General features: G+C 42.8%; 2 protein-coding genes across 4 annotated transcripts in view; both read left to right on the forward strand.

The window, feature by feature from the left end:
• Positions 1–1962: 1962 nt before the first annotated feature.
• Positions 1963–26508, forward strand: LOC106586346 (dnaJ homolog subfamily B member 11). Of its 2 annotated transcripts, XR_006761944.1 has the most exons (11): positions 1963–2160; positions 2708–2864; positions 3605–3702; positions 3958–4093; positions 4216–4358; positions 4484–4566; positions 4649–4706; positions 5014–5125; positions 5670–5829; positions 6258–6392; positions 26451–26508. XR_006761944.1 is itself a non-coding variant. In XM_014173539.2 (10 exons), the coding sequence occupies exons 1-10, from the start codon at positions 2087–2089 to the stop codon at positions 6320–6322; spliced, it is 1086 nt and encodes a 361-aa protein (XP_014029014.1). In that variant the 5' UTR covers positions 1963–2086; the 3' UTR covers positions 6323–6971. The 2 variants fall into 2 exon arrangements, 1 of the variants encoding a protein (XP_014029014.1); XM_014173539.2 differs by lacking the exon at positions 26451–26508 and having other exon boundaries at positions 6258–6971.
• Positions 19746–27709, forward strand: part of LOC106586344 (DNA-binding protein SATB2) — a 65004-nt gene continuing 57040 nt past the window's right edge. For both annotated transcript variants that reach the window (XM_014173536.2, XM_014173538.2), the window contains exon 1: positions 19746–19811. In XM_014173536.2, coding sequence (XP_014029011.1) covers positions 19772–19811 — 40 coding nt within the window. In that variant the 5' untranslated portion in view covers positions 19746–19771. The remainder of the gene's footprint in view (positions 19812–27709) is intronic.

Below are 27709 nucleotides of genomic sequence, written 5' to 3' on the forward strand. Positions count from 1 at the left end.
AGCTGCACTTCTCCACATGGCCAGACGTATAGTGGTATTCTCCCCTTTTAATGCTCTTATGCTCATCCTTGCCATCAGGTTTGAAATAGACACCAAGGTCGACATACTGTACAAACCATTATCTAGGCTAAGTGATACCTTTTTTTTTGTATCTACTGTTCTGTTAACTAGCTAGCTAAAGTGTAGTCAGTGGCTAGCTAAGACAGAGAAAGGGAATGGCAGAAGTTCAACACTTTATTCAATTCATTTCAATACAGCACATGGGTTCATCATGGATTGGGCACAGGTCTCTGATCTGCTGGTGAACGGTAGCAGACAGTGTCAGCTAGAGATGATGTGCAGGAGCTTCCTGCAGGGATTTGTAGTCTTGCAGAGAAGCTCTGTTGCTGATTAGAATTGTAAAATAATGTGAGTATTTTGAGGCAAATATATTGATAAAACTCACTTTGTCCGCAAGAGAATTACAGTTATCAAAACGTCATTCAAAGATAAGCCTACACCAAATGCATACTTAATTTGAAGTCTCTGTAAAATTCATTATTTGAAAAATGAATGGTGGGAAAACGATTTGAACCATTTCCGTGTTTGACCGCTAGGTTTTACGGGTACTTTTATAGTCCACTGTGGCAGACAATACTTGTATTAACAGAGTTTTTTTCACCCCTGCCTACCGCAGTCCTAGCGGGAGCGTCGCCTGCCCTCACCATTGTTAACAGACATGCAGGGGCGAAGGACACGGTCTACCGGTCGCCCCCGCTAGCACAGCAGGCGGAAGGCTGGGGTGAAACCATGTGCTAGTTAACTTGTTAGTTAGCGACACCGTGTGTTAGTTAACTAGCTAGCACACGGTGTCATTACCTCCTGCTGTGTCCTGGAGAAAACCGTGCCCAACAGGCGAGGGGCGGAGGACACTGTCTACCGGTTGTTCCCGCCTCTCACTAGTACAGCAGACGGGAGGCTAGGGCGACAGTGTGTTAGTTAACTGTATCGCCCCCACTTCCGCCTACGGTGTACTGATTGCCGTCATTAATAGCACTGCGGGAAAACAGTGCCTGGCAGGTGGGGGCGAAAGGGTGTACGGCTAGCTAGCTATAAGCTAGCGCTTTAACGCCCCCTACTGACCCCAGGATCACTCCTGCATGTCCTAATTAAAACATTTACCAATAGAAGTATAAAGAGTGGTTCCTGCAGATGCTGGAATGCCAACCAGTGGAGGCAGCGGAGGGGAGAATGGCTTGTAATAATGGCCGGAAAAGAGCAAATGGAATGGAAACCATGTGTTTGACGTATTTGATACCATTCCACTGATCCCGCTCCAGTCATTACCATGAGTCCGTTCTTCCCAATTAAGGTGCCACCAACCTCCTGTGATGCCCACATGCAGGAATTGCACCCTTCTTTCTCAATCAGACAGAAAGGGAGAATATTTATCGATTTTTGGGGATATTGCTGAAAACCGATGCACATCCTACATTCATCCACTAAAAAGGATATTGCAAAGATATAGCAAAAGTTTACACCGGCTTTTGTTGCTGTAGCTAAAAGGCAATTTATGCTCGATCAGAAATGTGGTCAGAGACTGTATGGAGGGTGTGACGGAATTGCAGAGCGTCTGGATGCATGCAGAGGCCTAATTTAGCGCTGTACCGCATCGCCTTGCGCCTCCCCCCAAATGTTGTAACAATGTGGAGGACTCAATAACAATGCGGGGGGCTCCATATAGTGCCGTATAGCTCCGCATTGTCATTATTGGTTGACGATAGATGGGGGCGGGAGGTCCTATATAAACAGAACCTCACTTCCTTAATAACTTCCTTCACAACAGCTCTGCGTTACTCTGCGAAGCGCAGGAAGTACAGTATGAATTCCCAGGAACCGTATCACCGTAAATGCTGCATGGCCAATGCAGGCAGCAGATTGACCACGCAGCGCCTTTAAGGGTGGGCGGGCTTTAGGTTGAGAGGCGGGACTTCTGGGTTTCACGTGGGCGGTTCTGATTTGACAGAAGGAAGAGGACTAGTGACAGAAGGAAGCCAACATCAAAAAGCCGGGTTGTTCTGTTGGTTTCTTGAAGAAACTGGGATCTATGGCCGTTAAGGGGATGAATCTGTGCAGTGTTTGCTGTCTTGTCCTGTATTTTGTTGCGGCAGTGCTTGCAGGGTAAGTACATGTTTCTATATTATCCGTACACACCGCTTTTGCAACGGTTAAACGCGGTGTCGCTCACTGGTACACATGTTTCATTGTGATTGGTCTACACTTTTGAACCCCATTCTCCATGTGTAATAGGGCTAGTTTGCTACTAGCTGGAGGGGGGGAAGAAGCAATCTCAACAACACTATAAATAAATAATTGTCCGATAGGGTAGTCAACATCACCCTTGCCTGATTTCTTTCCACTATCGTGTATCGGCTGAGTCATACTATTCAAGGGAATGAATGCCATCCCAGGGAAGTGGGCTAGCTTTCCCGCTGGCTTTGTACTCTCAAATGAGTTATTGATATCAATCTGAATCACTCTGCGTGATCCCCATTTTCGATGTTTTTTTTTTTTTAACTGCATAAATACAAGACACAAGCAAAGATTATTATATATAAACGACACGTTTGTGAACCCTACTCCACCTGTCCCTATCATGAAGGGAAATACTGTATCTACAAGAGTCTCTGTAACTAAATTCCCCTCGCATTTTCACCTTTCTCTACAGGCGAGATTTCTACAAGATCTTGGGGGTGAGCAAGTCGGCATCTGTGAGGGACATCAAGAAGGCTTACAGAAAGCTGGCTCTCCAGCTTCACCCTGACAGAAACCCCGATGACCCTACTGCTGCTGACAAATTCGCAGACCTGGGGTCAGCCTATGAGGTAGGAAATGACCCACTGTGTTTGACTATCTTATATAACTTATCTGCCAATGCGTTGAATGGAACTTTTTGTTTTACCAGTATAATAATGGTGTCTGATTTGTGGCTTCAGAAACAATGCTCATGTCATTAAGATATTTACAAAATATGAACGGCAACTTAGTTGAGTTTTATGAGAACGCTAGCGTTTTATTGCTTCTTTCACAATAACTTTTTAATAATTCTAATTTAATTAGGGTTTTCGTTATATTTCATTTGCTGAAGCGCTCGAGGCACCGATACAAAAGTATTTTGTAGGAAACTGAATCAAGTATTTGGTTGTTGTTGGTAACCTAACGTAGCAGGCGTAAGTTAGGTTGAAAATACTGTATCCCTTAACCACGGAGAGTGTCGATGGAAACGTCATAAGACTTTTGATTGGCCAAGAAGACCGTGTGGCTGTCTCTGATTGGCTCATATTGTGGTCCGCTTGCTCTCGTGAAAACACGACGTGGAGCACGCGGACCTGCTCAGTGACAGTTTCTATGATGTGCACCAATGGCATGAATGACCACTAATCCGATAACAAAATTGAAAGGGTTCAAATTAGGACAATTGCATGATGATGAGCTATTTAGGTATTTTCTTATGTGATATTAAGAGTTTGCAATTAAAGTTTATACAATGTTGCAAATTCACACTTTCAAAGAAACCCTTTTTGTGACTTAAATGAGTTAGTCCCTGGTGTTGTGCTTTTTGTAGGTGCTTTCAGATGATGAGAAGAGGAAGCAGTATGATGCATACGGAGAGGATGGTCTGAAAGAGGGTCACCATGGTTCTCACAATGATATCTTCTCCAGGTAGGTTGACCTAATAGTAGGTTTACCTAATTACCATAATATACTGTATGGAGTCACACATTCATACATATACCTGTGCTTAACAATACCTAATGAGCGTCCCATTCACTACTAGGCACTAGTGTGTTGTAAAATAATGACATCTGTATTCCAGTTACAAGCCATACCCAATTGTAGGCCTAAGCATGTGAGGTTTTAAGAATCAAAGAATGGCTTCGGCATCGCTGTTCTCTCACAAACCATCACCTCTTACAGTTTCTTTGGGGACTTTGGCTTCATGTTCGGAGGAAACAGGCAAGGACAACAGGACAGGAACATTCCCAGAGGAAATGACATAGTACTAGACCTGGAGGTCACACTCGAAGAAGTGTACTCTGGGAACTTTGTAGAGGTACTATTAATCACTGATGGTGGTCTGTGATGTATTGTATAGGATTGGTGTGCTTCACCAGTCCTACCCTAGTCCAACACATACCTACCACTCTCATCATATCATCTATATGCACCGCCCAGGTTGTGCGCAACAAGCCTGTAGCCAAAGAGGCCCCTGGGAAAAGGAAATGCAACTGCAGACAGGAAATGAGGACGACGCAGCTCGGACCTGGACGCTTCCAGATGACCCAGGAAGTAGTGTGTGACGAGTGCCCCAATATAAAGTGAGTCACTGTCCTATTGGCTGAGACTGATAACACAGGAGACAACGGTGTCTTTCTTTACATGCTCAGTAATAAAGATAATAGTTTCATAATAATGGTTAGGATTTGTCTCTCAATGATCCCAGGCTGGTGAATGAGGAGAGAACTTTGGAGGTGGAGATTGAACAGGGAGTGAGAGATGAGATGGAGTACCCTTTCATTGGAGAAGGTAAGCAACTTACTCAACCATCATGATAACATGGGTAAACAAGGGTAAAGTCATTGTATATAAATAATAATGTATTTTACAGGTGAACCTCACATCGACGGAGAGCCAGGGGATCTACGCTTCCGCATCAAAGTTATGAAGTAAGAGCAGCATGTATTTCCTTATTTCAGATATTCTATAATGATTCTGACTAGGCTGATGTATCCTTTTGAGTCTTATACCTTTTTCAGTACAGATCAAACTGTCAAGTGAATACATTGATGTTATGTAAAGATTTTTGGAATGTACTCTACTTGCGTTGTCTGTGTCTTGGCCCTTCTGTTTATCTATTTGTATGCTTGCTTTATGCAAATGCATTCTCACTTTGTTAGCCTGTTTCTATTGTACAGTAGTAATATGTTGTCAGTTGAATCTGTTTTATTGAAGAATGATTGTGTGTGCTTCCAGACATCCAGTGTTTGAGCGTCGAGGAGATGACCTGTACACTAACGTCACAATCTCACTGGTAGAGGCTCTGGTTGGCTTTGAGATGGACATCACACACCTCGATGGACATACGGTGTGTAAAGGCTTCTACACATCTATCCAACTACAGCCTACTAACTATCAGTGATGCATTGGGTAGTTTTCCCCCAACTCAGGACCAAAACAAGATTCCCAGTGGAGACCAATAATTAATTTTATTTAACTAGGCAAGTCAGTTGAGAACACTTTCTTATTTACAATGACAGCCAAACCCGGACGACGCAGGGCCAATTGTGCGCCGCCCTATAGTACTCCCAATCATGGCCGGTTGTGATACAGGTTGGATTTGAACCAGGGTGGCTGTAGTGATGCCTCTAGCACTGAGATCCTGTGCCTTAGACCGCTGTGCCACTCGGGAATACACATTAACTGTTTTTCCAACATGTAATCAAATGTAATGGCCAAGTTTCCCCGACCCAAATTAAGCTTATTCCTGGACTAAAAATAACTTTCAATGGATATTCTCCATTGCTTTCTGTCCAGAGTAGGTTTTATCTGGGTTTGGAATGATTGATCCAAAATTGACACCTCTTTGAACCAATAACAACCTCATTGACTTGTGACTGCCCCTGTGACAGGTTCACATTGAGAGGGACAAGATCACCAAGCCCGGTGCCCGGCTGTGGAAGAAGGGAGAAGGCCTGCCAAATTTTGACAACAACAACATCCGTGGATCTCTCATTGTCTCCTTTGACGTCGAGTTCCCACAGACACAGCTGGATGACAATCAGAAAGAGGGTAAGGAGGAAGTTGATAAACATGGGGAAAGGGTTTTGTAATGATCTATTAGAGTTGACATTGATGCTATCAGTAAAAGGTCAACTGCATGTTACATATCAGGTATGGGGTCTTGTTCTTCCATAAAGATTATCCATATCAACAATGTACACAAAGACTGAGAGGCGCAGGACACGCTCCTGCAAGGCCGGGGGGACGACCTCTGAACTCTAGGGTCCTCGGGTCTCACACCCCAACATTTTAAATGTGCAAACCATAGGCGACAAAAATACATCACAATAAATCGCCTTAGAGCCTTCGACTTTATGCCACTGACAAGAAGACAATGAAAGTACTGATTAAGTTGTCGGCGATGAATGATTCTGAAACATGTAATAATTATGATCACAATGGTTAGTACTTTAAATTGTGCCTTTTGTTGTTCTCAGGAGTGAGGGGGATTCTGAAACAATCGTCAGTACAGAAGGTTTACAATGGACTACAGGGATACTGACACCCCAACAGACAGTCTGGACTGAGTTCTGTGCCACACAAACCCACACACACACACAAACCCACACACACACACACACACACACAAAGGAGCACGCTTGGCGGTGTATTTATTTTTTGATTGTTCTCAGGATGGGTTGATTTGTTTTATTTTCTAATATTCTACATTCTGAAGGTGGCTTGATGTTGTTAATTTTCTTTTTTAAAAGAAGTCCTGGTTATATTTAACGCTGTATTTGTCCTTTTTAATTTACTTGCCCTTGCCCCAAAAATTATTTTACTACCACCTTAATTCCCCCTCAAATTACAAATGACTTATTTGCTTCAATTTGGAGAGTTTGGATCTTCAAGTCAACATACCTTTTTAATGTCAACTACTGGCATCCAATGTCAACCACTCACATACATCTTGGATCATGAAAGCTCACATTTCCAATGTTAAACCCATCCCACCTGACTGAGCTCTAGAAGAGGAGCTTTCCTGGAATCAAAGGACTCTAGAGTCAACAACTCATGGACAACAGCAAGACTGGAATACCTTTCCCTCCCTGTTTTGATAAGTTTTATGTATGTAGTACTGTACTAGGTCGTTTCATTTAACCTTGAGGGATTTTAACCCCTCCGACACCTTAAACGATTCTGTCATTTAACCCAGTTTCCTTTGTCATTCCTGTTCAGTTATCGCAAAACACTTGTAAATAGGAAAGAACAAACAACATTTTTAGTTTTTTGCTTTGTTGAGTTAGATTGTATTCTTTGTGGTGTAAGGTCTTGTGTGAGCATTCTGTCTGCTGAAAGAAAGGCCACTTTGAGAGTGTACTTCTGGAGCTACCTAGCTGCTTCCTCGTCAGGGTGGCAAGGAAATCATCCTGGTCTGGAGACTCTATCTCCCAGCACCATCCATCCCTCTTGCTCTGCCTCTCCTCTCAGACTGTGTCTGAAATGGCACACTTTTCCCTGAATAGTGTGTTACTTTTTGACCCGCTCCCATAGGGTTCTGGTCTGAAATAGTGCACTTTTAAAGGGCATGAAAAAGTTTGGGCACCCCTGACAATTTCCATGATTTCCATTTATAAATAAATTGGTTGTTTGGATCAGCAATTTCATTTTGATCTATCAAATAACTGATGGGCACAGTAATATTTCAGTAGTAAAATGAGGTTTATTGGATTAACAGAATGTGCAATATGCGTCAAAACAAAAGTAGTCCGGTGCATAAATTTGGGCACCTCAATAGAAAAATCACATCAATATTTAGTAGAGCCTCCTTTTGCTAAAATAACAGCCTCTAGACACTTCCTATAGCCTCTAATGAGTTTCTGGATGAAGGTATTTTGGACCATTCCTCCTTACAAAACATCTCCAGTTCAGTTAGGTTTGATGGTTGCTGAGCATGGACAGCCCGCTTCAAATCATCCCACAGATTCTCAATGATATTCAGGTCTGGGGACTGGGATGGCCATTCCAGAACATTGTACTTGTTCCTCTGCATAAATGCCCGGGTAGATTTTGAGCAGTGTTTTGGGTCGTTGTCTTGTTGAAATATCCAGCCCCGGCGTAACTTCAACTTTGTGACTGATTCTTCAACATTATTCCTAAGAATCTGCTGATATTGAGTGGAATCTATGCAACCCTCAACTTTAACAAGATTCCCAGTACCGGCACTGGCCACACAGCCCCACAGCCTGATGGAACCCCCACCAAATTTTACTGTGGGTGGCAAGTGTTTTTCTTGGAACGCTGTGTTCTTTTGCCGCCATGCATAACGTGCCTTGTTATGACCAAATAACTCAATCTTTGTTTCATCAGTCCACAGCACAATATTCCAAAATGAAGCTGGCTTGTCCAAATGTGCGTTTGCATACCTCAAGCGACTGTTTGTGACGTGTGTGCAGAAAAGGCTTCTTCCGCATCACTCTCCCATACAGCTTCTCCTTGTGCAAAGTGCGCTGAATTGTTGAATGATGCACAGTGACACCATCTGCAGCAAGATGATGTTGTAGGTTTTTGGAGGTGGTCTGTGGGCTGTTTTTGACCGTTCTCACCATCCTTCGCCTTTGCCTCTCTGATATTTTACTTGGCCTGCCACTTCTGGCCTTAACAAGAACTGTGCCTGTGGTCTTCCATTTCCACACTATGTTTCTCACAGTGGACACTGACAGCTTACATCTCTGCGATAGCTTTTTGTAGCCTTCCTCTAAACCATAACGTTGAACAATCTTTGTTTTCAGGTCATTTGAGAGTTGTTTTGAGGCCCCCATGTTGCCACTCTTCAGAGGAGAGTCAAAGAGAACAACAACTTGCAATTGGCCACCTTAAATACCTTTTCTCATGATTTGATGCACTTGTCTATGAAGTTCAAGGCTTAATGAGCTCACCAAACCAATTGTGTGTTCCAATTAATCAGTGCTAAGTAGTTACAGGTATTCAAATCAACAGAATGACAATGGTGCCCAAATTTTTGCATAGCCTATTTTTCACATCTGATTTAATTTCATACAACTTAATATTGCTACACTAAAAATCTTTGTCTGGACAATACCCCCAGTACTCAGCTTTTATTAGAAAATGAATGGCACGTCACTGTGATCATTTTCTGTGACGACAGAGTAAATTATTATGCAGCTTCAGAGGGGTGCCCAAACCTTTTCATACGACTGTAGCACTGTGTTCTTTGGACTGCTCCTCCTGACTGAAAGAGACTACTGTGAATAACGGGATGTGCTATAGTACAGGAGGGAAAATGTACTTTTCAATTAAAAGTTTATAATAAATAATGACTTGGTCAAATAACCTTACATACAGCTTACTTTATGCTTTAAACAAAATTGATGGAGTGAATTTTCAGTATTCAATTGTCAAGGGTGTAAGAGATTTTATACTGTGTGTGTGTACCTACGCTGTCTTGCCTGCCATGCCTGGCTGGAGCATCACTGTCCACCTTATTGACATTCTATCTTGCACGTCAGTCAAGGGGAGTCGCTGTAGTCCCGATGTATGACCAGTAGAGGGCAACAAGTGTAAAGCATGGCTGCAAAGGGTGTCTGCTGTCACCACTCCTTCAGGAGGGCCGTAACCTCCTCTGGGCCACTCTCTGGGCCATCTCTCTAGGCAAGCCCTCTACATATCATAGACACCTTTGTTATGTGACTGCATTAACATGGTTATTATGGCATTGGCTTTAAGGATGAAGCATTGTTAGTGATCAGTGGATGGTTGTTTGGCTGTTGATGGACTTCCTTCTCTAGCATTGACTATGGTTTTATTGCAGTGGTTGTCTGACTTAATTGGTGACATCACAGGGCTGTAGTGGTGTGTGTGTGTGTGTGTTTGGTTGGTCGGTCCGTCTGTCCGTCCGTCCGTCACTGTTAACCCCTCTTACTCACTCCTCCACTCTGTATCTTAATCTGACCTGTGACTGAGCTGGTTCCACTTACTGTCTGTCGCTGCTCTCCTAAACGCAAGGGGCTGACTGACTCAGGCTACATCCCAAATGGAACCCTATTCCCTATATAGTGCACTAGTTTTGACCAGGGTCCATAGGGCTCTAGTCAAAAGTAGTACACTATGTATAAGGTGCCATTTGGGACGTATAGTCATTCTCAACCGCGTCACTTTGTCTCCATACCAGACCTGCCTCCCTATCCCTTCTTCCCCTCTACTTCGCCTGTGTGGGGTGGGGGGGGGACCATGGGCAGAAGGATGTCAGGGAGTCTGCTAGGGTGTGGCAGAGGCTGTCCGCACAAATCATTTCGGTATGGTGAATTTATAGTGTGGTAATATGCGCGTCTGTCCACCAGCGTGTGTGTGTGTGTGTGTGTGTGTGTGTGTGTGTGTGTGTGTGTGTGTGTGAATACATGGGAGGTCCGTGTGTGTGTGGAGGTGCATTCCTCACAGCTTCCCCCAAACTGATTACTCAATATATCTCTATCAGGTTTATAATGGGGATATAGCTTTTATTTAAAACATTTATCTTACAATTATCACTTGTTGTCCAAACTGCAAAATTGTGTATCTGTGTGCAGTCTGTATGTATCATGAACTCCCACAGAGATAGCAGGGCTGTGGTATTGGGAGTTTCCTCCACATCCCACCACACACCCCTTAGTCATTATCACTCTGGATGAGACCCAACAAGCAGGGGTGGTTGGTGATTAGGGTGTATAAAGGCTCTGTGTTTGACCTCTCATGCTACGTATAGAGCCATATATTTAATATGGCTCTAGCTCCATAGGAAGATCCCCAACAGAGGTTATGCATCTTCACCTATTGTTACTGGAATTAAAGTGATAATTCACTCCAAAATCGCATTTTGCAGACCTCAAAGTTTCAGGTAGTCTATTGGTGAGTCCCACAATAGATACAGCTACATACATATATAAGCCTGAAACCTAGATGAATGGCACTGCCTATGTTCATTGTTTTAGATAGATAGTTACCATGTTTCCTATTCATTTAGGAATGTGGATTGACAAACATTGATTTTGGAATGGTGAACTACCCCTCTGAGGCACAAGAGGGGAGCATTGCCTCTGATGGGCTGACGTACCTCCCCTGGACCTGTCAGTCCAACCACTACAGTGAGTTGGTGCAGATAAGCTCAGGGATCACACTTGACATTACTGAGAGTAATGACTCTCTAAGTGTAGCCCCGGGGTTAAGAGGAGCACATGCTATGATGTCTAATTGCACAATCCACGATCCAGGGAAGTGGAGAGCAGAGGCAGTGGTTGTGTTGACCTGTAGTGACTCAGCTAATGGAGCCTGATCCTGTGAGGGACTGGGGTTTAGTAGGATTGTGTGTTCACTGGGCTGGGATTTAAGAGTGCGGAGGATATTGGCCCAGAATGGTAGAAATAGTAGCCAAAAATGATGACATGCACTAAATGTCTGACTTATGAGAACTTTTTGGAATTCCTCTTTATTTAAATTGTGAACACCCTGGGAGAGATTTACTAGTCTTTATTTCAGAGGGAATAGAAACAAAATAAATAACACTTTTTAAATGTTTTACATAGCCTTGTTTTTGTATCTTTATTCCCTTCTTTAAAATAACAAGTGCAAAAGTTGTACTGGCGCAAACATTTAGAACATCTGTGTATCTGTCTTACTTAATATGGAATCAATTGTCACAGGGAACATTTCTGAGTTATTATGCCTGGAAAAGAAGCACCCTCTTCCCCCAATCCCACCTACACACAGAGCAATAGCAGGGATGAGCTCAGCAGCAGACGTTACATCTGTGTGGATATCAATGCCGCACCAACATGTGTCTCGGATGGGGGGAATGAAGAAGAGGGGAAAAAAGGCACCCGAAAAAAGAAATGGTGACTGACAAAGCCTACAATTTGTGGGACCTGAGCATAAAGCAAACAAAAGGCAGCTTTTGTAAGGAATAATGCATGTCAGCCGTGTCCTCTTCCCACTGTAGCTTTGAACACGGCTGGGGATGGCCGTAGCTTCACTGTGTTTGTCGTGTTGCTATATAAAAGCCAGTCACCTCAAAGGGAAAAACCTCAACTATTCAACAGTGAATTGTGGGGCTGTAATTATGGGAAATGCGGGCAGGAAAAGTGGCTTTAGGTTTTTTACATGCAGCGACTAAGCACTTCTGATACTGAAGGAAGAGCTGCTGTTTATCGAAATGCGTTGGACTAAACATAGTCAGCTGTCATTATGTACAGTATCTTTGCAGTTCCTGACTTGGTCAGGAGCTCACCGGAACTGAGTACCGGCACCTCAAATGTTCTACTGCTTCAGCTTCTGTTCCTCCTATAGAATTTTAGCTCCAAAGTATTGCGGAGCTCCTGCACCTAAATATAAACAGTCAAGGCAGACCAAATGAGTAGCGGAACCTATTTCAGTCAAGTACTGTAACTTTGTCTATCCTTCCTATCCTCCCTCAAACATTTATTTATTTCTGTCCCAATTTTGTAGTCTAATGACCCATTTATTCCTTTGAAGGGACCGTTGCTGGGTCTCTCTCCCAGTCTCCCCACATCCTCAGGAAAGCGTAGCAACTACCAAGGCAGCGGAGAGGAGGCAGTCTCTCTAGGGCCTGTAGAGGATAAACAGTGGTATGGACCACCTATCTGGATGAAATAGCATTGTTAGTGCTATTTGGAATCCTTGGGATGTCCTTTACCTTAACCCCTACCCTAACCCTTACCTAACCTTAACCCTTAACTTAACCATTTTAAATGGGATAGGGATGTCCTAAGGATCACGGATAGCAAGGAATCCCTTTCTTAGGCATAATCACTCAAATGATCAAACTGAATTAATTTGACTGTACAGTTTTGCACTCAGCCAATACATAGCATGTCTTCTTCCCTCAACTTTTGCCCATCACTATCAAGGGTTTGAAGGCTTTGTGGATTCAGATTCCCTCCAGGATACTTCTGAACATCAGGCAGGACCGGGGGCCCGGTCCATATGAATGGGGCCATATTAGATTATTTATTGAAACTGTATTCTATATGTGCATATGAAATGCTGTAAATATATATTAGTGTGGGCAATGAGGGTGCTGGGTCAAAGCAGTCTTTGTTAGGGAGCTAGCTAGTGGAGGGAGCCTCTCTCTGGGCCCTCGGCTCGGCGGTGCCCGGCCCTGTGGTGGCAGATCATAGTTAATACTGTGCGGTGGGCTGTCAGAGGCACTTAGCCTGACGCTGGACAGGCAGGGGCCTCAAACAGAGCCTCTCCTCTGCATGGCCTGTGGCTGCAGGCAGGAGCACCCAGGCATGGGAGCAGAGAGAGCAACCTGGCCTGGGGTGGGACAGAGGTACAGGAACGCTGGTCAAAAAATGGAGATGGAGAGACCTATACGAATTGATCTTTAATATATGCAACGGTGTGTGTGTGTGTGTGTTGGAGTGGTTGAATTTGTTGGTGGACAGTTGGCTGTATATTGTTTGGCCTGGCTATCCATTTTGGCCTGCCTATAATTTCCTATTCATTAAAAAGACTATTACACATTTAACACGTGTAATGTTGCCTAAACATTCTGAATGAACCCGCAATGCAGTTTTAAAAAATCTGTGATTGATTGAATAGCGGGCCTGTGTTGTGCCCTGTTGTTTACACAGCCCTTTCATTGCCATAGCACTTTAGCCACTCTTGTCAACAATGACTAACCTGCAATCTGGCATTAAATCAGACGCTATTAGGGGGGAATATTATGACTGGGTAAACAGGGATGAGATGGGGACTTTGAGTCATCAGTGGAACATGCAGATTCTTCTGTCACTGCCTGTCCTGTTTAACTGGAAATAAAAACCCACTCCAAGATGAGACCTTCTTCATTGGACCAAGCGGTCCTTTGAAATCCTCCTCTTCCAGAGTACATGCATGATGCTTTATGAGAAAGGAGCAGATAACAGCTAATTATAGCTGCTGCTTGCTCTGCAGTGGGTCAATTAAGGTCTGATATTGGTGGGCTGAAATGGTTATGGTGCTTAAGTGTCCACCCAACCACTCACATTAGATATGGTTCAGTGGAGGAAACAGAAAGCTCTGTTAGTCTTAAGGATCCTCGCCCTGAAGGTAAAAATACCTATCTCTGATTCCAAATTAAGACAAGAGAAGCTAAACTTGACCTTCAAATAGAGGTGATGCTCCAATATATCAATTACTCTACATCTATAAATAATAAACTGCAAGTTAATCTCATCTCCATCGTGTGTGAGGTACAGCCGCTTTTTGAATATTCATGATAATAAAAATGTCTCTGAAATTAAAACTCATTTAGGTACCGTAGCGTCAAACCAACCAGACACTAAGTGGGTGGTAGACGTGGACGTTAAGTGGGATGACGCAAGGCGTACCTTTTCCCTTAAACACACACATATCTTATTGATATAGCGGTTTGACCTGGTGAAAGACTTCGCCTGATAGTTCAGTGTACTTGGCGTCTCTGGCACTCTGTTTACATCGTCACTTCCTGCTCTCAGTCCCCACATCTGCTTAGCCTTCATTTCCGTGCCAGTCCCCCCTCACCTACACCCTGTGTGTGTGTGTGCCCTTCCAACCCGCCCTCCCTCCCTCCCGCCTCCCGCCTCCCTCCCGCCTCCCTGGCTGTGAGGGAGACGATCAGGGTATTGGGGCTCCTATTACAGCCTCCCAGGGGCTCTGAGTGAATGGCTCCCTCAAGGGGCTCCTATTGCAGCATTCTAGGGGCATGGGTGAAGGGGGCTGCTCCCTCGAGGCTCCCCTCAGATTAAGGGCTAATCAGTTAGTCTCAGACCAGGGCTTTCAGGCAGACCACCAAGCCAGCAGCCACAAACCAAACTGACTGCAGTCGTAGCCCCAATCCACCTCCCTTGCCGCAGCCCACCATACAAAACAAAACTGGTTTGGCCTTGTCCTTGGCAAGACCTTCTCTCCCCCCCGCCTTCCCTGCTGCCTCCCCCTTTTCTCCCCTGCATGCACTCTCTCACAGTCACACAGAGAGAAACCAGGTGCCACATCAGTTTAAAAAAAAGTGTTTGGCTGCTCTCTTTCTCTTACCTTTGGGCTATCGTTTCCCACTCCTCTTACCTCTCCTTTTTCCTCTCTCTCTCTCTCTCTCGCTCTCTCTCTCTCTCTCTCTCTCTCTCTCTCTCTCGCTCTGTCTCTCTCGCTCTCTCTCTCTGTCTCTCTGTCTCTCTGTCTCTCGCTCTCTCTGTCTCTCTGTCTCTCGCTCTCTCTGTCTCTCTGTCTCTCGCTCTCTCTGTCTCTCTCCCTCGCTCTCTCTGTCTCTCTCCCTCGCTCTCTCTCTCTCTCTCGCTCGCTCGCTCTCTCTGACTCTCTCTCTCTCTCTCTCTCTGACTCTCTCTCTCTGACTCTCTGTCTCTGTGTGACTCAGACACCCGACGTCTCACCCCAAAGCCTCCCTCTATTTGACTGAGTGGGGTTAGGTTCTTGATCCTCTCAGGAGAGGCTGTGGGGTCAGACAAGAATAAGGCAAACAAATGTGGAGTGTGGTTCATTTCGTTGGGAAGCAGATGTACTGGTGATTGTCTACAGACTCATTTTTTTTCTTCAAGTCTGTAGTTGAACAAGAGTGGGGATATTGTTCTGTGTAATCAAAAGTATTGCCCCTTGACTTCAACTGAACTTTTTGGAGACTGTACTGTGTTGGTAAAAAACCACTGGGCACACACTGGTTGAATCAACGTTGTTTCCATGTCATTTCAATGAAATTACATTGAACCAAGTGGAATAGACGTTGAATTGTTGTCTGTGCCCAGTGGGAAATGAAGGTTATGCATTTCTTTGTGGTAGACTTATCTGGTTTTTACATTTGTCATTTTTTGGTAAATTTCTAATAGTATAATAATGAATTACTCATTAGTTTCATTCACTAAAATGGAAATCATTGCTCAGCAAATCTGTTGAATTCTCTGAGGAAAGTAATATAAAGTATTCCATTGTAACCAAATTATTTTGTAAATACCAGTATTGACTGAAACAGGGCTGTAAAAGAAATCAGCGTTGCACTTAAAATCTGAATTGATAAATCAGGATTTACCTGACCATTTATCTACATGTATGCATTAAGAATAGGCCGCCCAACTCCTTTATGTGAGACTTTGTAATCTCTAAATCCCTTCAGCGATACTTAGTTAATCAATAACACATGGGAAGTTCTAGCACGTTCCGATCTGTCTCACCAATTTCTATCTCATCATTTGCGTAGTGAGGGCTTTCCTCTCCTCCCTCCATCTGCTCTTCCGTCCATTCCCTGCCAAACCAGTCACTAATGCTTCTGTTGCTTTCCAAGGGGCTCCATTGCTCATGTATTACTCAGTCAGGATTGTCATTTGTTTTAATTTCGCAAACCTCTTTGGCCCCCTTCGTTCTGCTTCTGCCTGTCTCTCTCTCTCCCCCCTTCCATTCTGTCCCCCTCCCCCTCTCTCTTTCTTCCTCTCGCTCCTTCACTCACTTTCTCTCTCTCTCTGACACTCTCCCTGTCACACACACACACACACACACACACACACACACACGATAGGCAAAGACATCGATGACGTCACCCCATTGTTTCCTATGAGAATGCTCAGTGGTACATTTGATGATCAGGAAGTGTCATTTCAGCGTTTCACCATCTTGCTATATGGAGGAGTGTTTGGGAACATCGCATGTGCAGTTTGAGCTACTCTAGGAAGTGACGTTGTAGGCTAGCTCAGTGCTGCCCCCTCTCATGGAATACATCAAGTTAAAGGCCGTAGAGGTACTGCAGGTTGCCATTAGCAACTAAATTATCCCTTTACCTTTGTCTGTGTGTGATTTTAAAGTAATTGTTTCCACGACATAGAATACCAGTCAAAAGTTTGGACACACCTACTCATTCAAGGGTTTTTCTTTATTTTTTATATTTTCTACATTGTAGAATAAAAGTGAAGACATCAAAACTATGGAATAACACATACAGAATCATGTAGTAAACAAAAAATTGTTAAACAAATCAAAATATATTTTAGATTTCATACTCTTCAAATAGCCACCCTTGCCTTGATGACAGCTTTGCACACTCTTGGCATTCTTTCAACCAGCTTCACCTGAAATGCTTTTCCAACAGTCTTGAAGGAGTTCCCACATATGCTGAGCACTTGTTGGCTGCTTTTCCTTCACTCTGTGGTCCAACTCATCCCAAACCATCTCAATTGGGTTGAGGTTGGGTGATGGTGTAGGCCAGGTCATCTGATGCAGCACTCCATCACTCTTCTTCTTGGTCAAATAGCCCTTACACAGCCTGGAGGTGTGTTGGGTCATTGTCCTGTTGAAAAACAAATGATAGTTCCATTAAGCACAAACCAGATGGGATGGCGTATCGCTGCAGAATGTTGTGGCAGCCATGCTGGTTAAGTGTGCATTGAATTCTAAATAAATCACTGACAGTGTCACAAGCAAAGCACCATCACACCACCACGCTTCACGGTGGGAACCATATCCAGTACTTACAGTAGTGAATACATACATTTCATTTTCATTTCATGCATTTAATTTTTTTTTTAATATATATATATATATATATTATTTTTTTTGTACTGGGCCCCCGTGGGAATCGAACCCACAACCCTGGCGTTGCACACACCATGCTGGCGTTGCAAACATCATGCTCTACCAACTGTGCCACAGGGACACCTGTTAATTGAAAAGTATTCCAGGTGACTACCTCATGAAGCTGGTTGAGCGAATGCCAAGAGTGTGCAAAGCTGTCATCAAGGCAAAGGGTGGCTACTTAAACAAATAAAAAAAAGTTTTTAAAGAATCTAACACTCTTTTGGTTACTACCTGATTCCATAAGTTCGTTTTCATAGTTTTGATGTCTTCACTATTATTCTACAATGTAGAAGATAATACAAATAAAGAAAAACCCTTGAATGAGTAGGTGTGTCCAAACATTTGACTGGTACTGTACGTCTGGTGAAATAGAAGCAATTATCCATGATTGTTTTCTGAAAAAATATGTATATACACGAATATTGACCTCAAAGATCGCCATTTCCCATTCACCTCTAATGTTGGGATCATGTTTTCTTCAACTTGAAATCCTCAATGCAAGGGGGCAGTCATTCTCCTGTGTCTCACACACGCACACATATCTCTTTTTCCCCATCACTCCATCCTTTTAGTGAGTACCGTGAGGGATGACATCCCTCTCTGTGCACCTGAAGCCAGGTGATGCTAAAAACATGTCTAGGTTCTACCTTCTACTGGAGGGAGGAGAGGAGGATAGGAGCGGAGGAGGAGATGGGGAAAGCTCCACGACCATTGGAAATAAAAAAGAATGAGGATGAGAGAGGAATTAGAAGATGAATTGGAAAAACGTTAGGGATGGACCATAAAGCTTGCAAGTGGTGAATGGTTACTATAGGGGTGAGAGAACGAGTAAAGAGGTGCTAGAGGAGAAGGAACCATGTAGAGGAGGGATTGGAGTGGATGTGGTGGTTGTGAGGGGCTGAGCTCTGATGAATATATCTGTATGTGATTATTATGACAGCAGTTATAAAGCCATAAGGCCTGGCCCCACTTCCTGCTCGTGTTGATTTAAACCTCCCAGGCTCATAAATAATGTCTGATTAAGTGGCTGTGCCGCGCCGCGCCACGCCAGGTCTCTTAGCCCAATCTGCGAGTGTATCCCACATGGCACCCTGTTTCCCTAGTTTCGACCAGAACCCTATGGGCTTTGGTTAAAAGCAGCGCACTATGTAGGGAATAGGGTACCATTTGGGATGCAGCATGCTTCTGCCTAGCCTGGCCACTACATGGCCCTCAATGTGTTCCATATTAGCAGGACCACGTGGGCTTTTGAAGGATGGATAAATGGGTGGGGGGTGGAGGGGTACTTCCAAACCATCAGTCTCAAACAGCCCCCACCCTGCTCCATCCTAGAAGGAATGGATACCTCTGACGCACATAGACTTATAGACTTATCCTCTGACTGTAGCAATCAGCATACCTCAGCTGGGTTGACATGATATGGTGCCATACACCTGACAGCTGTTCTATAGCCTACCGCAAGTATGTTAGGATGCTACCTCCGTCCCTTCAGTGTTCATCAATGTTATTGAAGGATGTCCACTTATTGACTGTTTATGTCACTCCATGGCCTTATGTCCCAATGGGGCTAAAGTATACTATGGCCTAATTTATGTCCAATATCCTCAGGGTCTCTTTTCCCTCCCTATTCTAGGATAAAAGGAGCAGCATGTGGGGAGTATTTGGGCACCTTTCCTCCCTTTAGTGGGATAGTACTCCAGCAGTTTAGATTAGCTGCCATGGGTCCCTTCAACACATTTGTAAGTGACCCTCCAGCCCCCTCCTCCTGTCCTCACTCTCCTCCTGTGTGCATAGTGACTGAGGGGTGCGGCGGCGGTGTGTGTGTAATGCTGTGTTAACCTGTCCAAGGGCAGCATAACAATAACAAACAGGAGGTTACAGCACTTCTCTGACCTCTGACCCTGGCCTCTCCTCACCAAGGGATTGATCAGTATCACACCACCACACAGGGACACAGGATCAGCCACAGCACACACACACGCTCACGCGCACACATACACACACACAATATGAAACGGTCAAATCACTCCTGTGGAACCGAAATCTGTATTACCTAAATGGTGGAATCGCCAACCTCCTCGTGTGGGCGCCTCGGAACCAGGTGTCTGCTTTCAATGATTCACCCCTTTTTATGTAGCTTTTTGTTCTTTAGCAAATCAAAGGGATTTACCTGGGAGATTTGAAGCTTCCTCATTGGTGTCTATCAATCAATGATTGACATCTTTCATGGCAGCAAGCTCCACCAATGAGGGGATTCACAAACAGAAACTAGACTGCCCGTCACTGCCATTGTCTTACCCACAAGGCAATTCTCATGTCCGTATTTGGAAAGGCGTGTCAGATGCATTTGAGACAAAAAACTGAGGGACGGCTGTGACAGTGACATGCTGATTGGGACTGGACCATGCAGAGCCAGAAGACCCCAGGGTCTGATCAAACTCATGGTAGGAATACTTCAACATCTATATAGATCAGATCAACTGGACATCACAACAAAGCAATGTAGAGTGATATATATGCTGAGCCTGACATTTTTTCCCAGAATTCTCAGTCATTGTTGAGAGATACTCAGGTGACCTCAGTCAAGGCCACAATTATTGATAGGTGCGTATGTGTGCGTGAGTGCGTTCGTGCATCAATGTATGTGTTTGATGTTGGACCTGTGTGTTGTTCATTAGTTAGAAATGTGTTTGTGGTTCTGTCTCCTGGACTTAGTTAAAGTGGACTTTGATCCCTATTAGTTTGCCTTTGACGACTCAAATGGCTTCAGCATCAGTAGCTATAAACGCCCCCCGGCCCCTCCTCCATTGATGAACAGATAAGATCTCTCTCCCTCTTCCTTATCTCTCTGTTTCTCTACCCTTTCCTCTCTCTGCCTCTCTCTCTCTCTTTCCCCCCTCTCCCCCTCTTTTTCTCTCTCCCCTACCTACCTCCTTGCCCACATGAATCCCTATGCCTAGGTTGAAAAATAGGTATACATTTTCAACGGTATCTGTTTCCTGGTCCTTTAACCATATACCTGAGCTTGACGTCCCCTTTCAGGCTTTGGGGTCAGAGCTGACAAAGCAGGCAGCATTGGCAACAGACAGACTGACAGGGGTAAATGTGTGACAAGGAGAGGGGGTTGGAAGTTGTAATCTCTTGGTGCTTTAATTTGGTGCTTTATGTTCCCAATCCCAACCCAAACACCACATACCCTCAAGAACCAGTAAGCCTATCATTTTGCTGATGTGCCTTTGGTCTGGCAGATACTCACTCGCTCACTCATTAGTGCCTGCCCTTATTGTTAGTAGGCTTACCCATTATCAACTGCTAACTTATTTCAGAAAACAAAATATCCAGAAAACACCATTCCATAATATATGCAGTAAACTACCTGTTGAGTCCTTCAGTGAGCAATAATATGCCAATCAAGATGGCCAGTTGACCATTGGGAGAATTATTGTCTCACTGGCTATCTAGCACACTGTGATATTCCATGATTTCTCCTCTTAATTTGAGGTAAGGGCTTTTGATTCATCCCGTGCAGTAGGAAGCAAGTGATATGAAGAATGTTGTGCAATTATTGACAACAACGCAACTCTGGCATGCTGTTCTTTTGCAGGACAGTTCATGTATGGACAAATTATTCCTGGCCCAAACATTGGTCGCGTGTTCCAACCCTCATTACTCGACCTCCGCGGTTTTGTTGTTAAGTGGGCCGATCAAATTCGTAAAGCTCAGGAGCCCCTCTCCTTCCCCTCCTCCTCTTTCAAACGCGAATTGATTTTCTTGTTTGGTATGTTTATGTTATCATTTGTAAATCTTACCAGAAGTGGACCGTGAGGCACAAGGGGTAACTCATACACAGTTTAATGAAGTATTTACAGATAATTCCAAATGTCAAATACTTCTGCCCAATGACATAGTGCAGAGTGCTGACGCTAACAACTCTCCTTCTCCCTCAAACTTTTCTTCCTCTGCGTCTTAGGTCAGGCGGATTTTATTTCAGGTAAAAACGTATTCGGAGAAAAGAGGCTGCCAGGTTCATTGCATTTAGCGAAAGGAAAACAATCCTCTTTGTTGCATATCATAGCTCTCAAGGACTGAACTTCGAAACAGGCATAAGAAGATTACTGTTATTCTTGATATACCCAATTTGCATGAAAAGTTAAAAACTGAAGTTTGCTTAGGGTTCATATAGATCGTTTTCATTGTAGGCCTAATGTAGGCTAATGTAAAACTGAATCCACCAGAAGCATAAACCTACCTTTGCTGCTGACGTTTTTATTGTAACCTATCCAAACAGGTCTGTTATAGTGGGCTTTATGTAGCCTACCGTCCTAGAACCTTCTGCACAATTACTAAACCAAAACGAAATCCACCGCAATCGAATATTCACAAAATAATACAAAACCATATATTTTTTGTAGTTTATACAGAAAAATATATTGTTTTGTATTATTTATTATTATATATATATATTATTATTATTATTATTATTATTATATATAATATATATTAATAATCATCATCATCATCATATATTTTCCAGTTAATAAATTATATTTGAATTCAGGAGCTTTTACTAGCCTTATTACTAGCCTGCTACTGCTGCTACTTTGGTTGATCACGCTCTCTGTAACAGATAGGCCTATTGTCACTGCAGGCTGACAATAAGCTCAGTATTTAAACACATAGATACCACATATGGCTATGTGCAGAGTAAACCGTATTTGGGATGTAACCATATGTAGTAAACCACTGTATAGTTCTAGCATACCGTCGTGAGTCGCGTGGAGCGAATGTAATCCTCCTGACAGCAGCGCTATAGCGCAGGAGTCGCTTAGTGAAAAATGGTGCTTCGGAGCAATAATGGACTCGGAGTCATGACCCCTGTATGGAAACAATTTGGACTGCGGCTGAAGGTGCGCTCCGACAGCCACTGCGTCTATTAGAATCTTGTTTGAAATATAAATTAATCCTGACCGGCAATGAGATACATCCTTTAAAAACAAGCCATTAGACACGCCTCTAGTTCACTCTCAGAAAGTCCCAGAAAGTCGCGGATCACATGAAGCAGATTCATTCAAGTGCACTGTAATGTCCACTCATGCGCCAAACGCAAACGGTTGCTTGCATTTGATATTGTCGAGCTGTGCCCTTTATATTTTGGTGTATTTCGATAGAAAGTTATCCAAATATACTTTAGTGGAAGACTACATAGGCAACTACTACTGGTCTATAATATCTATTTTTTGTGGATGGTGTTGGTGGGCTATAATCGGTGTAGAACAAAATTGGCAATGGATTTGAAGGTCGTGTTTTTGAGTTATGAATGAATTTGTCGACAAATCATGTGCAATCATTGGACCATGTGATGCAAATATTGACGGCAACAATTGAGTGACCTGCCCATTCCCAACTTGAATCGAATGACATGCCTATTCCCAACTTGAATCGTATGACATGCCTATTCCCAACTTGAATTGTACATGGCCTAATATATCATTATACATTAAGATAGCCTACGTTGCACCATTGACGTGGGTCAAGAATCTGGTTTAAGAAATTGGGGTTCTGCAAAATATGTATTTATTTTTTTAAAGATTTTGTTTAATTGTCTGTTTTGTGTTGTAACGTCAGCCATTCGTTTTGCATTAGTTTCCTTCGCCTCCAATTATAGATGATTTAAGCCATGGTTCATTGAGCAGTTATATTTTCGTTAAAGCGAGGGTTTACCATGCTTAGGCCATTTATTTACTGAATACTTAGACTACATTTTACGTGCATTAAATGAACTATTCCAAGGAATTATTGTATTATTATTAATGGCTGTTGTTGTTATTATTATTATTATTATTATTATTATTATGCCTCCTCGTTGTTGTGGTCGATGTTATTATTTATATGTTAATTATATTATTATTGTTATTATTATTATTATTATTATTAACTTATTTGCTCGAATTGAAATGGACTCCTTCGCTCTCCATATCACCTCTCAGCACGGAGAATATACTCCTTAAAATACCACCATGTTAGAGGAATGTGTGGTCCCAGTTGTAGTTTATACTAAATTACCATGTTGGTGTTTGTGACCGCAGGGAGCAGTGGCCCTCCTGCCGATTTTAATTCGCCAATAAACGTTTCACAGACTGCCTTGGCCTGTGGCTTTGTGCACAGCTCGATTGGCACCCCATGGCCTACTTTGGCCAGGCTATGGCCATTCAATTATTTATCCTTCAGGTTCGAAAACCCCCCTTTAAAACTATAGGTTTATCCTATTGGTTAAAATTGTGGGAGTCCACCAGGCATGGGTTAAGTCAGATGTTGTCTTTGTTTATTGGTTATAACTGTATGAAGTAACCTGTACATATATATAAACTGTAAATAGCCACATGTTATATATAATAATTGATAAATATCACAACAAAAATAGTAGTATTTTATTAGTTTATATGTTAGACAGAAACGTGAGTATCAGTAGGCCTATATATTCGTCCACCTCCAGGAAATGGTCGTGTCAGGTATTGGTTTGTGAATAGACAATATCATGTCTTCAATGCAAAATGATTTCCATGCGCCCTTTATATTTCAACCACGTGTGCAATCCATTATCTTGCTATTCCATAAACCTCCACACAGTCGTGCTATTTCTACATGAAGTGACAGGTTTAACGATATTGGTGTCTCGCTGTCACTATACACTGAGCAAATGAGATGACCAATGAAACACATAGGAAGCGTTAGCAGGGTATTTTATAGGAGCATACATTATCTTATTCGCCATTTCGGTTCATTGCAGCACTATTGGTGTCCTGTTGCACACACAACACACACATAAGCTACAGTCATAACGGCGGTACTAATTCGGAATCAGGCTGACATATTCCAGATGCATTCTTCTTTAAGTTACTCTGCTGACTTCTTGAAATGAAATGAACTTTGTGCCAGAGGTCTACGTCAAATCACCGGATCATTTCTTATCAAACCCTAGCAGGGACTTCAATGGGAAAGAAATAAAAGACTGTTATTCTTATTTGGAGGCTGGGGTGACGCAATGGGCTCAGAGGGGCTTAGAATCAGATGACATCCAGTGACTACTCGGTCTCAGTCAGCCCGTCAAGGAGGCTCATTGGAGCCCGGTCCTTCTGTGCATGCAGACCTCCCAGCAAGGCCTCTCCTCTCTTATCCCAATGTGGCTCTATTTGTATTGGCACCCAAGATAAGGCTTTCATTTTACCTTGGGATGCTGTGTGCTCAATTGACCTAACTGCTTCATATTTACTATCATATTTTACAAAAGCTTTCGGGATATTTCGTCTTGTAAATTATTGAAGTGATTCTTTCTGATTGTTTTCTATTGGGGCTATTGTCGAGATCAATTTTTCATTGTTTCACGGCATTCTAAAGTTTCACGCTAGTTTGAGCTCATTGCTACTACTGCCTCCCTGCCTCTGAGCAGTCTTATACTTTTAGATTCCCAGTTTCCCAAGAAATTGAAAATAAATAGAGTGGAGTGAGTGCAGGAGAGATGCAAAGGAGTCCCCAATCAGTGTTCAATTATTTAGAAGAACCAAAACAGCTAAGGAATGGCTGCTTTGCACGAGGTGAAATGCACATCAGTTAGCAAAACATTTCGTTGAATAAATACACGGAAGAATATTCACACATAGATCCTATTTCTTCACTTCTTCTCTCCCCACATAGGCCTAGTACTGAAACGAAATGTGTTAGAGAATTGTATTATCCACAGGTTGAATACGTTATCCATATTATTTTTTAAATGGCTGAAAATTAGGGATTTAATAATTAGCGACATAATAATGATATAATCATACAGATCACCGCTCATTCCAATTATTCTGTATAGGCCTATTTATTTTTATTTATGTGATAAGACCTATGAGATTATTTAAATAAATATAGTTTAATTGTTCAAATGCAAAACCCTAATCCTTCTTTAACCATTCACCTGTGCCCAAATGTATGCATTATGTATTGTTTTCTTCTTTCTTGAAAAACGTCTGCGAAACAATTCAAACTGTAGGTATTCAGCAGTTATAAAATATTTAGTTATTTCATTTCATCTGACTTTAGGAAAATCCTTGTGATAAATTCGGGTAAGCACCTTTCTACATAGCAGCTAAGTTTCATGGCAAGCGCCTTTCATGGGGCGGCAGGTAGCCGAGAGCGTTGGACTAGTAACCGAAAGGTTGTTAGATTGAAACCCCGAGCTGACAAAGTAAAAAATCTGTCATTCTGCCCCTGAATAAGGCAGTTAACCCACCGTTCCTACGCCGTCATTGAAAATAAGAACTTGTTCTTAACTGACTTGCCTAGTTAAATAAAGGTAAAATAATTGTTTTAAATAACATAGCAATTAAACGTATCGTTTGATAGGCAGTCTAATACAGTTTTAGTCATATTTAAATATGCTCTTAAGTAAATGATAAATGAAGTCATATTCCGACTCGGACAAAAATAGGAATTATATTCCTAAGAATGGTAGGCTATAAATGATTTCTAGGCTCTATATCAATAATAATATTTGATGATGATGACAGATCACATTCTATAGGCTACCAAATAAAGTATTTTCGATAACACTTATTTCACTTGTAAGGACATTGCCATTTTGATTGCCTGTTCTTCTAGAGACATTTTAAATGACACGTCTCTATCGTTTAGCGGTGCCTAAAGAATATTTCTCCTTGTGACAACAAAAATACACACAGATTGCTGCGTAAAAGTGACATTTCGTGCCAAGTCTTCGCTTTTTGCCAGGAGACACAAACACGTCCATTTAATTAAACGGCTCGTTTTGACATATAAATGAAGATTTCCTCTAATTTTCGATTTGAAAGGGGGACATTTTTAGGTTAAGTTAAAACCATTGGTCTAACAAATTACATATTTTCCGAGGTCACGTCGGCCACGGGTTATTTATAAACTGAGGTCGAGCATTTCGCGCCCCTAAATATCCTCACTGCAGAAAAAAACATTTTAAAGATCACTTCAGAAAATGGAGCAGGGGTTTAGCGCACGTGTTAAATATTTTAATTATACCATCCCCTTACCATTTGCAACCCCAACTCGTTAACACACACACACACACACACACACACACACACACACACACACACACACACACACACACACACACACACACACACACACACACACACACACACACACACACATACATAGGAGATGGAGATGACATGTGTTCATATGCCTGCCCCCAAAGACAGACGGTGATAAATTGGTCTATAATACTTTTACAAATCAATGATAAAGTAGGCTATTATCTGGACAAAAGTTATACATTCAGACGCGTTTTGAGGAAACGCACAGACCAGACAGTGTGCTCTCGCCCACGCACTGCTACATCATCATCATTAACATATTTAATATTATTGACGAATGAGCTACGCGCATCGTCTGGTGTTTCACCACTGTCCCTCCACGCACCCCAGCGCTCATCTCGTGTATTCTGCACCGAGAACACTGCGATCAGCAGAACGGTTCCAGAACTTCGTGAGCGGTTAATAAACCTTCATTAGAGTGCTCCAAACAAGGTAAGGTTCTGCGGACCCACTCATATCCAGTTTACTTGTAATTACATTGAATTGGACAATTTAGAGTTTTATGGATGTGACTTAGGGAGAGAGGTTGGCAAAGGATGTTACAATGTGAGTTAGTTGGCAAAGATAACACTAACCACAAACGTCATGATTCCAAGTTGCCATTTTAAATCATTTTTTAGCCCAGCTATCAGTCTCTATCAGCTCTCATAGTCTCGCGTCGGCTGCTGCTGATCAGTCTTGCGTTCATTCCGAGACGATAATTGGATAAGTTTTGTCTGACCTTTACGTCATGATGTTTTGACGTCATTGGGCCGCCACTTAAAAAACGAATGTGACCCAAGCGTTTTCACAATATTTCTAATCTCCAGAGACTGTCTAATCGATTCCTTAAATCAAAACGCCAATTGTTATTTCACGCATTACGAAACACTGCAAAAAGCAATAGGATGACCAAAAGTAGCGTTTGGGACTGCATTAAATATTGCTGCATGCGCCACTGTATCTCCTATTGCCCCCTATTGCTCCCCCCTCCCCCTCGCTCTCTCTTTCTCTTTCTTTCTCGAGCCTGTAGACTCAGTTATCAAGTAGGTTAAGCTTTGCATCTCGAAGACATTGGTAGCATCATTGTGGCTGGTCCTCACATGTACTGGTGCCCATAAATGTGATGTCACACTGGCATTCCGAGTTTTTTTGCGTCAGTTGCAGCTAAATGGGCATTACCCTGGCATCTAGACTCCCTTTAGCATTCACATGCAGTGTCAAATCTTTTG

Source organism: Salmo salar, chromosome ssa25 (genome assembly GCF_905237065.1).
Source record: "Salmo salar chromosome ssa25, Ssal_v3.1, whole genome shotgun sequence".
Taxonomy (NCBI): Eukaryota; Metazoa; Chordata; class Actinopteri; order Salmoniformes; family Salmonidae; genus Salmo; species Salmo salar.

Excerpts from the sequence above, each read along its gene's own strand:
- LOC106586346 (XM_014173539.2), top strand. The coding sequence starts at position 2,087 with ATGGCCGTTAAGGGGATGAATCTGTGCAGTGTTTGCTGTCTTGTCCTG. Across the intron at positions 3,703-3,957 it reads CACAATGATATCTTCTCCAG|TTTCTTTGGGGACTTTGGCT; the intron begins GTAGGTTGACCT and ends CACCTCTTACAG. Across the intron at positions 4,094-4,215 it reads ACTCTGGGAACTTTGTAGAG|GTTGTGCGCAACAAGCCTGT; the intron begins GTACTATTAATC and ends TGCACCGCCCAG.